General features: G+C 42.7%; 1 protein-coding gene across 1 annotated transcript in view; it reads left to right on the plus strand.

Annotated features, from left to right (window-relative positions):
• The first annotated feature begins 3,489 nt into the window (after positions 1–3,489).
• Positions 3,490–15,460, plus strand: part of acsf3 (acyl-CoA synthetase family member 3) — a 43,956-nt gene continuing 31,985 nt past the window's right edge. Inside the window, exons 1-3 of the mRNA XM_079736360.1 lie at positions 3,490–3,532; positions 4,013–4,804; positions 6,219–6,374. Coding sequence (XP_079592486.1) covers positions 4,085–4,804; positions 6,219–6,374 — 876 coding nt within the window. The 5' untranslated portion in view covers positions 3,490–3,532; positions 4,013–4,084. The remainder of the gene's footprint in view (positions 3,533–4,012; positions 4,805–6,218; positions 6,375–15,460) is intronic.

The following is a 15,460-nucleotide window of genomic DNA, read 5'->3' on the forward strand; positions in this document are numbered from 1 at the left end:
ACACACACCAGCACATCCGTCCGTGTGAGAACACTATATGCAACAATACCACACCACAGCAGATTGAAGGTAAGCTCAACGTTCACCCCCAAATTCAGTCCTCGTGGGTTCCAGACACAAAGAATAAGCTCTCATCAATACAAACATCAGATTGTACTCAGGTCATAACGACTCCTTGGCCTTTAACTCCATTCTGACCCAAAACTATACCATCTTTTGACATTCCGTCGTATATTGCTTCCTATCCATCAGGAGTTCGGAAAGAAACCGGGAAAGTGATTTTCTTGAATGGCCCCATTTATCCCAAACAATGTCCCACATGGGTTTTAGGTAAAAGTATTAACATGGTACACATTTCAGCAGAGCCATCCATCAGCTTCCTGGCGTTGTGACGGAAACCAGGGCAGCATGCCCAGACTGGCCACCAGGGGGTCTCTACTGGGCTGGGAGTCAGTATCGAGGATGGTGACATACGCTGTGGGAAGCAGCCCACCAGACCGGGGTGGGGGTGGGTGAGGTTGAGGGGGGCAACAACCGTATCATATCTGCCATGTGCGTCTGCAGGTCCCACGTGGCTCTGATCACTCACACCCCACACACCCTGACCCCACTACCCCAACACATCCCCCAGACACTCCCATACTCACCCCTTCCTCCCGACTCACTCACTCTGATCTGTGTGTCTGTATGTGTGTGTGTGTGTGTGTGTGTGTGTGTGTGTGTGTGTGTGTGTGTGTGTGTGTGTGTGTGTGTATGTTCGTCTGTGAATGTGTGCGTGTGTGTGTTTGTGAGTGTGTTTCTTCTCTCACACCTCCCCCAGTCACTACGACCACCAGCCCAATGCCCACATCCCCCACGCACGCAGCAGCCCATATGTTTGGGACATGGAACAGTTGGAGGGGGCTGAGGGCTAAACTGGGTCGGATACACCCAGATGGGTCACTGTGAGATGATGGCCAACATAGAGCTATTGGGGGGGGGGGGGTTCGGACTGCCTGCATAGGGGGTGTTGTGGTTGGTGACCTTGTCTCTGACCTGAGCTGACATTTTGATATTCCACTGAAACTTAAACATACAACACAGACCTCAAGAACACAACCACTCTTATTCCAAAACACAAAACATTCGGTTTCCAGCTGGATCACCGAGAATGTTTATACAAGATATACCTTTAACTTTCCTTCATAATGTAAAAATAATAATGTGAAATAAAAAAATAAAGAATGTTGAAACATTTACTATAATCAATAGCAATATTGAAAAGTCAATTTGAATGAAAATAAATTAACAAAACATATATTTATACCATGTTTATATGTGGTTTTTATACAATATATTGGTAGATGTTGAATTCCATCGAGCGAAGTTCGATGCTGAGTAAATTCAATGGCTTCAGATTTTGACAAAGATTGTCAAACATACCTATCCTTGAGCATAAAGACATCCAAAAAAAGTAAATACAGTTTGAAAGTCTTCCAAAGAGAAAAAGATAAATCCTTCATTCCATCACAGAGAGATATCCCCCCCCCCCCCCCCCCCCCCCCCCTCCCCAACCAACCGATTGGTCCCCGTTTTGTTGGCTAATCAGATGAGGTATCCAGACACCAGGACCAGGCCCAGGCACCAGCAGCAGCAACAGCAGCCAAGATGGCGTCCTCTGTGCTCGGCTCTGTGGGAGGCATGTGTTCCGGGAGGCAATCGTCTGTTCCCAGAGTTAAAACTATTGGATGAAAGTCAAGTTTGCAGCTGCAGCCCTGGAATAATTCATAGGCACCTCGGTGGCCGCGAGCAGCCACAGGTAGTTGATGAAGTGCCTCTGCCAAGACGCCCAACTGGCAAAGGCAACACGCAGCTGCCAGCCGCCGCCACCGCCAGATGCTGGCGCTGACGTACCATGTGTTCCAAGGCTGGCCTGCCTGTGTATGTGTGTGTGTGTGTCTGTGTGAATGAGAGGCTTGCCAAGACATCCTCACATTGATGCCAGCCTGACACATATTCTCTTTTTCCCCATGGTTTTCCTTCCTCTCTCTCTCTCTCTCTCTCCACAGTGGGTTGTTCCTTTCCCGCTGTGTCAGAAGCAACTCTCCACAGTGAAGAAAGGGAGTTGGCGCCCGCTGGCGGCCATCTTGTGTGTGTGTGTGTGTGTGTGTGTGTGTGTGTGTGTGTGTGTGTGTGTGTGTGTGTGTGTTTTTGTGTGTGTGTGTGTGTTTTTCTGAATGTGTATGTGCGTATGATTGTGTCTCAAACACAGGAAGCGGTTTGTTGGCAGCCTCGAGAAGAAGCGGGTGCCATAGCCTTCTCTAGATCTGCTAATCCCACCTCGGACAAACCCGAGCCACACGTCCTCCTTGAATTCGGGCCCTGCTTCGGGAGAAACATATCTTCCCTCTCCAGATAGCTTCCATTACGGCTATGTCGCCGCCAGATACCGCTTGTCAAAAACATGGCCAAAATCCAAGTACCAAATTCCCTCCATAATGGTTTTGTCCCCGAGTAGTCCTATTCCATTGAGGGCGCCGTGCGCTTCATTTCAGGTCGTATCCTTTGACATCCATCGGTGCCAGCTGCGGCTGCGTTCAGATCCTGAGCCCAAAAGACCAGTCAGAAACCCTGCAGAACGGAGGATGTTTTGTGGAGATTAGAGAGCTGCTGGTGTAGCGTCCTCCTGATGGCGAATGGCAGCCCGTTGCTCTTTGACGATCCGACTACTGGAGAGAACGGAGGGGCGCGCGGCGAGACAAAGGCAGCCCGCCTCATTAGGAACATGCCATCCTCTCCGCAGTGTAGGGGGTTTGGGGAGGGAAGAGAAAACTTTTTGAACGAGTGCCATGTCTGTACCATTCTGCTATCTGAGGCCCGCCACTGCCAGCTGGCGGCTGAGTCTGCCCACTTGCACTGCCACGGTGATGGTGGTGGCGCTGGTGGAGGAGGAGGCAGCCGAGCCAGTTGGCACAGCAAGCCAGTGGGGTAGGTGTGTTGGGGGGTGGGGGGGGGTGTGTGCTGGCATGTGATCTGAGGACCGACACCAACAGCGCTCTGTGTGGTGGCTGCATGTCCACCATAACAACACCCACCTCCTCTCCTCCTCCCCATCTCTATCTCTATGACTTTGGCCTGCCCTCTGTGGTCTCAGTGAGGGAGGATCTCACTGTGATTGTCATTGAATGCGATCTTCTGATATAACACAGAAGCGTCAGATTGGACAAACTTTCAAGAAAGACGATACCGATTTATTTTGTAATGCTGTTTTTAGAAACATTATCTTTGTTTTTGGAAAGAAACAGAATGCTTGCTTTGCAAAAACAACAAAAAAAAAAAGAAAAAATATATATACACATATTAATAACGACAGAATGCATGAAAGAAATTATTGAATCTACATATAAAGTAATGTTCTAAAAAATAAGAGAAAAAGAAAAAGATTACCTGTTAGCAACATCTTTTAACAGAACCAATTAAACGAGAGCATGTTCCCTTCCGGAAGAATATCTTTGTCGCACTGTCCATCGCTAAATGAGTCCCCGTTGTTTGGGTAAGGTGAATTTAATTTATTTACAGACAGTTGAAATCATGGGGTAAAGTGTGTACTAAAATAAGTAACTCTCATTCATCTTTTAATTTCTCAATTATAAATCTTACTTCGTCATTTCAATGTTTTACTCCGTTCCTCACAAGTCAATTGATAACATCTTTATGATACACATTTAATTCAATATCTCATTAATAAAGAGAATAAAAAAAACTGCTTTTGCTTGTTCACTGGTGTATTGAGAGAATAATAACTAGTTATGTTGGTTATGTTGAGAAACACTGCATGGACGGGAGAGTAAACGTGGAACAAAACATTGTATATTTTGGTAAATCGTACATGATTACACGATTATGTACGATCGTACATAATTGTCTCGAGTAGTGTGAACAATATAAATAATGTAAGTAAAACGTTAGTTGGTTATTCATTCAAATAAACGATTATTAAGTTATGCTGGCAAAACCATTTTGTTTGTTTTAGATCTGTAAAACATCCAGCATGGGGGCCCTCGTGAGGACGATGTCATCTCTTACATCCTAGGACTTGAACGCAATGTCCTGCTTTATACTGTCAGGAATTGTCGGCGCCTGCCGTTCTCGCCTATGGACTCACTGCCACCTGCTCTGCCTCCCGGTTGCTGCTAAGCCAAGGTCACATCGCCAGCTGCATGTGAATACTGCATACTTCACATCCAGCAATATCGGGGCCCCCTGGAGCTCTGGCCATGGCCCGGTGTTCCGCAGAGCATTGGCCTATGGAGACAGGCTGGCCATCGTCGACGACAGTGGCAGTCACAGCTACAAGCAACTGTACGGCTGCAGCCAGGGCCTCGCACGTCAATTAAGCTCTGCCCTCCTTGGCTTTAGCCACGGTGACCTGCAAGGGAAACGTATTGCCTTCCTATGTGCCAACGATGTGTCATACACGGTGGCCCAGTGGGCCGTGTGGATGTGTGGAGGCGTGGCTGTCCCACTCTACCACAAGCACCCGGCATCCGAGCTGGAGTACATCATCTCAGACGCCCAGAGCTCCCTGCTGGTGGCTGGCCACCCCTACGCTGGCAAGCTACAGCCTCATGCCGACAAGCTTGGGCTGCCCTGCATTGCCCTCCCCTCTACCTCCGACCTAGGCTCACTGAAGCGGGCTGAGACCCCAGAGATGGAGCTGAATATCACGGACTGGGGCCAGAGACCCGCCATGATCATCTACACTAGTGGCACAACAGGCCGGCCCAAAGGAGTCCTACACACACATAGCAGCCTTCAAGCTATGGTGAGAAATACTACTTTGGGTTGGGTGTTTAACCTGATAGTGTGCTACCCGTGTAGCTAACCCTAAACCATGTTCAATTCCATCCTTTCGTACTGTGCTACATGCCATTCCCTCTTTCATCTTCCACCCTCTTTGCTTTAGATCTCTCTTCATAATTCCTTTCCATAAAGCCTAAAAGGCCAATAGTTGAAAAAGTCAACTTGTATTATGTTGCTACAATACAGACTGGGCCTTAAAGCGGTACACGCATCATATCGCAAACGTCCGGGTTTTGACAAAGTATGCTTTAGAAACATGGTTTGTGATTAATTTGATTTGTTAACCTCCTGTAAACCAGTTTTTAAGGCATACCAATGCCATATTACACTAACGATCAAGCTCACCATACCTCAATGTCAATCTCAATTCTGTGAGACATGGCATGACATCAAATAATATACCATAATGTCTTCATAAGGCCTGTGTTCAAGCAAAAAAGTGTCGAAATGCGATAGCTCGGAATTAGCACAAAACTGGAACGAAGCTAAGCTGACCAATGTATACACCCATCGCTTTATATTTTAATAATAATGGGGGCTGTTTAGTTACAGCACCGTATGAATATGGTGTACAGTTTTGAAAAATACAATCAAAATAGTCAAGATGAGTTTAACTAAGTGTGACACAAGGGAAAATGCTGAGCTCATGTTTGTCTCCAATTAGATCTTTTGCGGTCCTCCTTGTGGAATACATTACCATCCAGGCTATGTTTGTGTGTGCTTAACTCTAAGGGAAAGCCCATAGGTACATTATATAGTTGTTTCACTTTTTGTTGTTTGTTTATGTTGATCAGGTGCTTTAATGCCTTGGAATTACATTGGGACAAGTATTGTTCAACTTAGCATGTTTAGGAATGGCAAAGCTCAAACATAACTAGATTGTTAGTGTTTCAATTTATTTGTGACCCTGTACCCTTTTACATTCATATTTATTTCTAAATTTATCTTCTGGTTTAACTGTAAATGCTTTTTTTATACTGATTCGTTCCTTAACGACAATCTACAACCTTGTATTTAAAAGAGCTGTACAAATGATGTCGAGTTTATTCTTAATGTTATGTAAGTTATTCTTAAATCACTAGCTTCTTGACCATTTATGTCCCAAAGAGTGAAAGAAACTTAAAAGGATTATACAAAGATCTGTATGTCAGTGGTTAAGGAAGATATTTGAGAAAAATGTTGTTCCCTTTGTTCTCATCTTCTGTATGCAAGGCTTAATGGTTATGGCCTGGCTATGTCCATCCTACTATCAGGTTGGTATTGATTTCACAGTTTTTATCATGTCTTGTTGATCAAATATTTTTGCCGTTATTTGCCATTTGTGAAGTCTCAGGAAAATTCAGATGATTAAATCCACTCCCTCGACTCCCCCTCAGGTCCAGGGCCTGGTCTCAGAGTGGGCGTGGTCCAAGGATGACGTCATCCTACACACCTTGCCCTTGCACCACGTGCATGGTATTGTGAACAAGCTGCTGTGCCCACTGTGGGTTGGAGCCACCTGCATCATGCTGCCAGACTTCCAGCCACACAAGGTTCAGTCCTCCAGTCTAACTTCTCTTCTGTACAATCTCTCCATCTCTCATCCTCTCACTGCTTCTCTGCTGCTGTCTCTGCCCATCTTTCATTAACTTTAATTAGGGTGGGAGAGGGTCATGAATTGTTTTGTATGTATTTCCTATGATTAGTGAAAGCCAGTTAACCGTCCCACGACCGGGAAGAATTAAGAACATGGCAAGAATTACAACAGCACAGAAGAATAAATGTGAATTTTATTGACAAAGCAACATCCAAAATATCTAACATAAATGGATATCCCTCTTTCAGAAGTCCCTCCCTCTGTCAACTTTCGGGATGATTATAAAATCAAGGTATTGGATAATAAAACAATTTTTATAGTATGGTATAGATGGTTTTCTGGGCAGCATCACAGCAGATGGGTGGATGCAACCAAAGTCAACATTTAAACAACCATCTCGATGGCAAGGATTTATTGTGCCAATAACTGTGGCAATCTCAAAAAACATGGATAAAAGATGTTTACATACCATGGTGTATACTCCCTTTAAAATCAGAAAAGTTATGGATCCAAGTCTTTACAAGGCCAGATTGGAGTCGTAATCGAATGATTTGTATGCATGTAGGTTTCTCAAATAGATACACCAGGCTTCTCTATCATTACATTACATTTATTTACCAAACGCTTTTATCTAAGGCGAAGTACAATAAATGCATTCGACCATGAAGATACAACCTGAAAAGAAGAATAAAACATGAGATAGAGAATTATTATATCATTAACTCATTCATTTGTTTATTATTATTATAATTATTACTATTAGATATATTTCTTTCATGAGCGAAAATGCAGTATGAACAGATGAGTTTTCATTCTTCAACGGAAGATTGGTTGTGTTTCAGCTGTCCTGATGTCAGTGGGGAGCTTGTTCCAGGACATCAAACAATCAAGATTTTGTTGAGTGGCAGCTGGGGTCCCCATGTAGTGAGGGAGTAGCAAGCCGTTTGGCATTCATAGAGAGAAGTGGGTGGGCTGGGGTGTATGGTTTGACCATGTCCTTGATGTAGGATGGGCCGTAACCATACACAGCACAGTAGGCAAATACCTTTTGAATGGATTCGATCAGCCTGTGCAGGGTGCGAAGGAGTGTTGTAGTGTGGGAGTACTTTGTAGGTTGAAGACCAGCAGCTGCAGAGGAAGAACCTGGTGGTTCTCTGTGTCAAATGATGCAGATATTTCCAGCAGAATGACTACGGAGAGGGAGCCTGTTTTAACAGTGTGAAGTTTCTCTGTGACCACAATGGGCCCTCTCAGTCGGGTGGCCTGCCTTGAATCTAGACTGGTTAGGGTTGAGTAGATTGTTCTCGTGGAATTATGCAGAAATTGAAAATGAAGTGTTTTGGAAATATATGGTTGAAGAAAGAAAGGTCAGTAATTATTTGCATCAGGGGGGTCGAGTGTGGGTTTCTTGAAAATAAGGTTTGCTCTTGCTGCTTTAGGCTCTCCAAAACCCCCTCCCCTAAACGTCTGAATTTAGTAAAACAGTGATCGAAACTCAAGGGTAGAAACAATCAACAACAAACTATTTATTTTTGCTAGTTAAAACCAAAAATCATTTGTTTGTTTTTTACATCCAAATTGTGTTTGACTGCATTTAACCAATTGCATTATCCAATGCCTGGGCACCATCTTGCGAACGACCACTATGTTTACAATAAATGTATAGTAACTAAGAGAGGGTTTTTCCTGGGTGTCCTTTAATTCTAATCAACTGGATGGGGTCGAAAGAGCAGGTTGTTATAGCTTGTTATAAGGGGAATAGTGGTGGGCGTTTTTTTCTTCCTAAAAGCTATTTCCAGCAAACAGCTTGAAAAACATGTTTTTTATGGAACTTATGTACTATGTTTAATTGTTGGAAAAACATCATATGTCACCTTTAACCCTATTTGATCAAAATATGAGAGAAAAGGTTGCCATTACATAACATTTCTTTGTCGACCCTGAAACGACCAGAAAATTATATATTTTCCAGTTTAAGGAAATACTTCAGATCAGTCTGCCAAGAGCACTCTGCTGGAGGCTTTGGTCATTTCCAGTGTAAAAGGATGCATGGATTCTACGGGCGATGAGAGATAAGACATTTCATTGAAATTTGGTAAACTCAGGGTAGTTAAGGGGAACTCCAAAAATCGAGTCAAGCAAGAGTCTTATGAAAGATGGCTTCAAAGACATTCAAGATTATCCTTTAGTTCATCTTGAGTTAAGCTCAAATTGAGTTAATCTTGAGTTTAGTTCGCTCGCTTTAGTTAAGCTCTCTCGCGCTCGTGCTCCGCTCACTAGCTCTGGTGGATGTTAGCTCTTTTTTGGTGTGTCCGAAATCTCAGTAGGAAACCAATAATATGTGAATTGTACACTATATGGAGAATGATCAAAGTATGGAATGGTGAATTACCTGGACACACACTGACTTGACTTGTCACCCAGTCCAACACTCAGCCTGCCCTTATGTCACAGTGAGAGCCCAAGAGTGTACACACCCTTCACCAATTCGCAGAAGACGCCGTTAACCTGCGGAGTCACTCACTGCTAGACCTTCCCAAGACTACTAGATCTTGGGAAGGATTTACAGATGCTTTTTCCAAGGCACACATGACAGCCTTCCCATGCAATAGTGACAGACTGGGGATTGTAGTAAGATGGCTTGAGATACTAAAATGTATACACACGTTTTCAGGAATGACAAGATTTGAACGCCTAGCTTTTGCAAAAAAAAAAACGCTATCCCAAACGGGTTGATTTTTGACAGCCTCTCCCGCTAGACCTAGCCAATCAGAATGTGGTTAATGGCCATGGAGAAGATGACGAAAGGAAGAGTTCCATCCTACCCTCCTGAGCGGGGATATTTAGGAGATCTTGGCCAAGTATTCCAAAGGCTCCCCCTGGTTCAATGGCCAAGTTACTATATGTTCCCTAATATTTAAGATTAATTTATAGCAATCCAATGTGTTTAGATGTAGAGATGGGCGATATGGCCTAAAATCCATATTGCGATATACATTGCAGCCTCTTGCGATAAAGATATATATCACGATATAAAATCATAAAATAACCGTTTCAGAACAGGTTACATAGACCCTAAGGAAAGCCAAACTGCTAAATGTATTTAAAAAAAAGAGAAATATAGTGTCATTTCGAGAACATTTATTGTGAAACACTGTAATCATACAACATAATGTTGCAGATAAATAAAATGAGTATTGGGTTTCTTTCCTTTAGTGCAAACCATTCTAAAAGGCACTACACTTAGTTTAAGTCCTTGGCTCTTAAATGCCACCCAAGATGCAGAGAACAGGAAAAACGTGTGTCTTTCTAGATAAGGAACAGACACTGTACTAACAATTAGGGATGGGCATGATTAATTGATGATCGATCATTGATTGTTACGATTTTTGTCGATTACGTGATATTTTTAACCATCAAAAGGAGGTTGACCCAGCCGGAGAGGTGGTCTCGGAGACGTTGCTCAACATGGAGCAAAGAGGAGACAAAACCACTTTTGGATATTTGGGTCCGATATCCAAAAGACATTCCGTCTCCTCTTTGCTCCATGTTGAGCCACCACCCGACGGTCCGACAAAAGCAAGTAAAAAGTATGCTGGAAAACATAACTTAAAAATGCCGATGCATTTAACACATTCCGAGTCAGGATGAGGGAGAAGGAGTTGGACCAGTCCGCAGATCAATGTATATCACGCTGGATATCCATGTTTGTTCACTTTCACCGGTGCTTCCCCCCCCCCCTTTTTCTTTAACGCTTTACAACGCCCCAGACCTTTTTGTCCAATGATTTAACGTTCTTTGCACACATGCAGGTTTGTTGACGAATTCTGGCACTGTTGCGAAAATTGCAATGTGAAAAGGAATTGCACCAAACCAAAAATTAAACATTGTATTTTGCGTCATCAACATGCATTATCGCGATAGAATTAAAATCTCTATCGTAGGCCATTTTTTTATAGTTTATATCGTATATCGTTTATATCGCGCATTACTATTTAGATGTCACATTTGATGATGCTGTGTGAGTCACTTCCTGTATGGCAAGAGACCCCAAACAGATAATCTTGTATGTCATTGATAGTGTGGGAACCAGACAAATCTTGCAAGCTCATGTTTCATTTGCTCTGCAAATAAGGTCTGCCCTTCCATACAAAAATCATTCTGCCCAGTATGAAATACAACCAATCACAACACTTTATCTAACAAGAGGCGGGATGAATACGATGAAATTATTCAACAACAACACAGATGGCTGCCGCTGCTGTAGAACGTTTGGTTGATTATTCTGTTGAGAAAGTATTACTGAACTGGACTTACATTTTGTATGTAAGTTTGTATGTTTTAACGTTGCTCAGTGCATTGTGAACCATTTCCTTGCTGTGATTGGTTGAAGGCCTATCCAATTGCGTCCATTTTGGTCGGCGCCTGTTGGTGACGCCTTTTGGAAATCTAAAATGAACTGAGAGGTTCCAGACTTTTTGCAGTTTGCAATTCGTGTCCTATAGGCTCATTTTCGTAAAAGAGAGACCCCAGGTCTCTAGCTTACTCCTATAGTAGAGCAGATAAGTGCTACAATCTTTCAATTTGTGATTTAATTTTGTGATTTGTGAATATTGCCATGAGCAGTCCCCATGGGTCACTTGACAAGAAAATTGTCAGACATTTCAAATTTAAATTTCTTAGTGGAGCAGTTAAGTGATACAATGGTTTATTTGGTGATACAAGCATGAAAATTGGCATGAGCAGTCTCTGTGGGTTATTTGACAATAAGTGACACACAGTTACTTGAAATTTCAAGATGGCGGCCATTTTTCAAGATGACTGCCACCCACCATGTAGATCTTTAAATTATATATTTTCTAGTAGATGACTCTTCGTAGTTACTCATCGCCCAGAAGGAGTTGCCTCCCATCGGCATAGCTCTCAGGGTTCACTGAGGTACACAAGCTCCCTTACCACGACAACGTAACGTTCACAAGGTTGTTTTCTTTTCAGCCTAACAGCCTAACCCTAACACTAAATAATGCACTAATTAAAAATAACTTTCAATGTACATTAGCTGTATGTGACGAAGTAAAACATTATACGTCGATTTGGCGAGGGGGAGCCGAGCCATAGGCCATAACCTACCTAAACACAGAGGACATCGGGGAATAACTCTGGCAAAAGAAACATGCAAATAGCAGTTCTAGCAGGGGCAACTGCATAGGCATGTGCAACTGAGTCCATATCTGAAGTACTTGCACCTTCCAGTAAAGGTGCCCATCAACTCAAGTAAAGCTTGAGTTGATGGGATCAAGTCATTGTGTCTTTTGCTTTCTGGCTAAGAGATTAAGCCTGGCCTCGTTCACAGCTGTGACATTGCTGTACCTGTCATACATTACCACAGCAAATCTCTTCGAGGCTCGCAGGTCACTATCCGCCACTGCAGAGGGACATTCGCAGAGTCTAGCAAATGTGTTTGAGACCTCACTGACACATTTGACCTGTCCACTGAAGGCATGGAAGAAGAGGATACCACTTGTTTTCTCTGGTCCTATGGCTGAAACCACCTTGTGTGTTAGGATCCATCTTGTCTTCTCTCCTTTGCCAAAAGCCACCAACATTTTCTCAAGGCCAAGCGGCATCAAAGAGGGCATAACAGTACAATCGTGCTCTCTGTTGAATAAACTTGTCTGAATGACTTTTTCGTTGGTGTCCTGCTGTCTCAACTGTTATGATGCCTTCTCCCATGTCTGCAGCAAATTAATTAATTTATTTATTTATTAACCTTTATTTTACCAGGCAAGAATGGCTTGAGATCAAATTACCTCTTTTTCGAGCAAGGCCTGGCCAAAATGGCAGCAGTAAAATATAGTGAAATATATGACAAACCTAGAAACAATGCACTGACATGAGAAAAAGAGACAAATACAATCCAGAGGGTGAAGAAGGAGGAGGAGGCAGATACACACTAAAATGTGTAATGATGATAACATACTTTACCATTAAAAAAAACTTGTGAGCTGAGTTATAAAAGCATTAATAGTGGTGAGTTCCTGCAATTTTAGTGTTCTTTGAAGACTGTTTCAGGCGGAGGGAGCAGAGAACATGAAAGCCCTCTTCCTAAACTCAGTACGAGTTCTTGGGACTGAGGTATAAAGTCCAGAGAGCGCAAACAGTAAGATGGATTTGATTTCAAAGTGAGGTAGGTGCAGAGGTATGGGTAACCCTTCCTCTTACAGTCCCCTAATTACTAGGTATTTACCTGGTTAAATGGTAAATCATAGTATATTATTGGGTAATTACCACTGGTAATAATAAGATAAATACAGAGAAACTACAGCTGAAGTACTAAGAAAAACCACCACTATTACCCATCAACTTATCTAAGTACCTTGTAGTTGTAACTGTTTTAGGTTGGTAATAACTCAGATATAATTGTGTACTTCCTAGGAAAGTAGGCAACCAATTCTTAGAAACACCTCTTCTATTACCCATCAATTCAAGTTACAATTGTAGTTACCCAAGGTTTCTGTTGGTAACAGCCCAAGTTTAATTATATACTATCTAGAAATGAACATAGTACTTTCCAATAAATTACTTTTTCTTACAGCCTTATTGTGCGTAACTAAACCCATTTATAAAGGTTTTATTCGATTTATCTTAGAAACTATGGAATTGTTTTTATTTAAGTTGAACAATTACAGCAATAGCCAGTGGTTTGTAGTCCTCAGCCCTTCTAGCAGGCAAGCAAATTTCTACTGACTTGACGTCAAACGCGTAATTTGACGTCCGGTCAGGAGAAATGAAAGGAGGACAGCTTGGCCAAGGGAAAACTGGGTTAGACTGAGGAAGAAAAAACTTTTTTTATATTATAATGGCTATTTTATAATAATAAAACGCCGGTTCTGTATCGGTGAAGTATCCCTTTAAAGGTAGAGCCACCTGGTCTTCTGAATGTGTAAATAAGTTCAGCATATAAAAGGAAGACTGTAAAGGAACATGGAAAAAATGAGACGACAGTTCACCAAAGAATCAGTGGGATTGATGTTTAATGGAATGAGTAAGGTCGCCTTCTTAATCGAGCATTAGGGAAAGGAGCTATAATGGATGATACCATAGATTGACTGTATGGATAATACAAACTCAATAACAATTTAACACAACGCATAATTGAATGTAATCTTTCATTCTGTGATACGCTCTGCACGTATCCATATGCACAGATCAAACATCGTCTATGTCTATATTTAGCCTTTATTGTGAGTCAGGGCAATTTAAATACTAGTTATGTTAAAGCAGGACTAACATACATTTTCTCAGTGACTGAACAAAATGGTGGAACGTGTTGTGGTTCTTACAATCTCCAATTTTGAGGTTTATGGCGTGATACCACCGAGCGGTTAGGGATGTTTCTATTGAGTGTCTCGGATTAATTGTTTACCTATCCCCGGAGATGCATTTTCGCATTTCAGTGCTGTATAACCCTCCCACAAATGATAATGGATTTTATGAAAAATTTGAGAAACTGCTTGAAGCGATCTCTCACAAAACGCTGGTGATGATATTCTGTGATTTCAACATTGCCTGGGCAGATAAGAAAGCCAGAAGTAAAGTCAAGTACCATGTCCAAATTTGATTTCAGTCAAGTAATCAAAGTGCCAGTAAGGATCACCAGATCAACCCAGTCCCAGATTGATCTGATATCCTCAAAGGCCTGAACGCATCATAAAAACGCACAACCTTATAACAGAAATATCAGATCACAATATGATCTTGGCAGCCAGGAAACTAACTAAGAAACGTTTTGTCAATAATAGATTGCCGAACTTGGACAAACTAATTTATCTGGAAAAAACGTTACTTAACAGCTTAATAGAACCACAGAAAGCTCAAAGCATGGTGCAAGAACTCAAAATAGAGATCAAACCTTCTCAGACAATGGAACAATTGCGCAGGCACTCAATGACTTATGAGTGCCTGAAATTTAGGTTTAATGCTGGATGCTCATCTTAAATTTTACAAGCATGTAAAGAAAATAAGCAAAACGGTCAAACTGAACTTATTTACTTTCAGACTAATCAGAGAATGCTTAATGTTTGAAGCAGCTAAAATATATGTACATGCAATGATCCTGTCACACCTCGGCTACTGTGTGAATGCATGGTCGCAGGCAAGTCCTTCTGCAGTCAAACCTCTGGAGAGACTCTACAACCGCGCATTAAAGACCTTAGGTAAGAGGCCGATAAGATCTCACCACTGCAACGTCCTAGGGGACTTGAACATGCTCAGCCTTGACAATTACATAGCTCCATCTAACATCAACTTAATTCATAAATGTTTACATGTTCAGGCCCCGCAGGCTCTCTGTGAATTGATCCAACCGATGCAGGCCGCAGGGCGGTCGAGTAGAGGTGCTGCTGCAGGGAACTGTAAGGTACCCCACCGAAAAACCTCCTTTGGCCAGTCATTTTGCACTAAGAGAGTTAATACATGGAATAGTTTCCGCACCGAGCTCAAGGCAATTCATGGGCATAAACAATTCAAGGGCTAACTGAAGGAGCTGGATTGTGCACAATCCACATGACTTGTATTTGTCCCTATCAAATAAACAATAACTAACTAAATAAACATTCACACAGATCCACACCAACACACACATCATCCCATGCACACAAAAGTCCCCCCCCCCCCCCGGTGGCTCCTGGGCTGTCAGCCAGGCTGTGTGGGGCGCCTGATGGATGGCCCTGTGGTGGCTCGCTATCTGATCAGCGTGACGCTCCGCTGCAGCTTAAGGAGCTGATCAATCGATGAGCCGACAGTGAGCAATGAGACCACTTGTTCAGTCCAGGGAGGGGGGGGGGGGGGGGGGGGGTTTGTGTGTGTGTGTGTGTGTGTGTGTGTGTGTGTATGTGTGTCTGTCTTTTCGGGGGGGGAAGGTTGCTGAAGGTATTAAGCAAGGGAGATGAGGGGAGTGTGTGTCTGTGGGGTCACATGAGTAGAGGGTTTCTTTGAATGGCTAGGTCATTTATGTGCTGGTGTCGGTTTGTGTGTGTTGTA

Source organism: Pollachius pollachius (assembly GCF_949987615.1).
Source record: "Pollachius pollachius genome assembly, chromosome: 5".
Classification (NCBI taxonomy): Eukaryota; Metazoa; Chordata; class Actinopteri; order Gadiformes; family Gadidae; genus Pollachius; species Pollachius pollachius.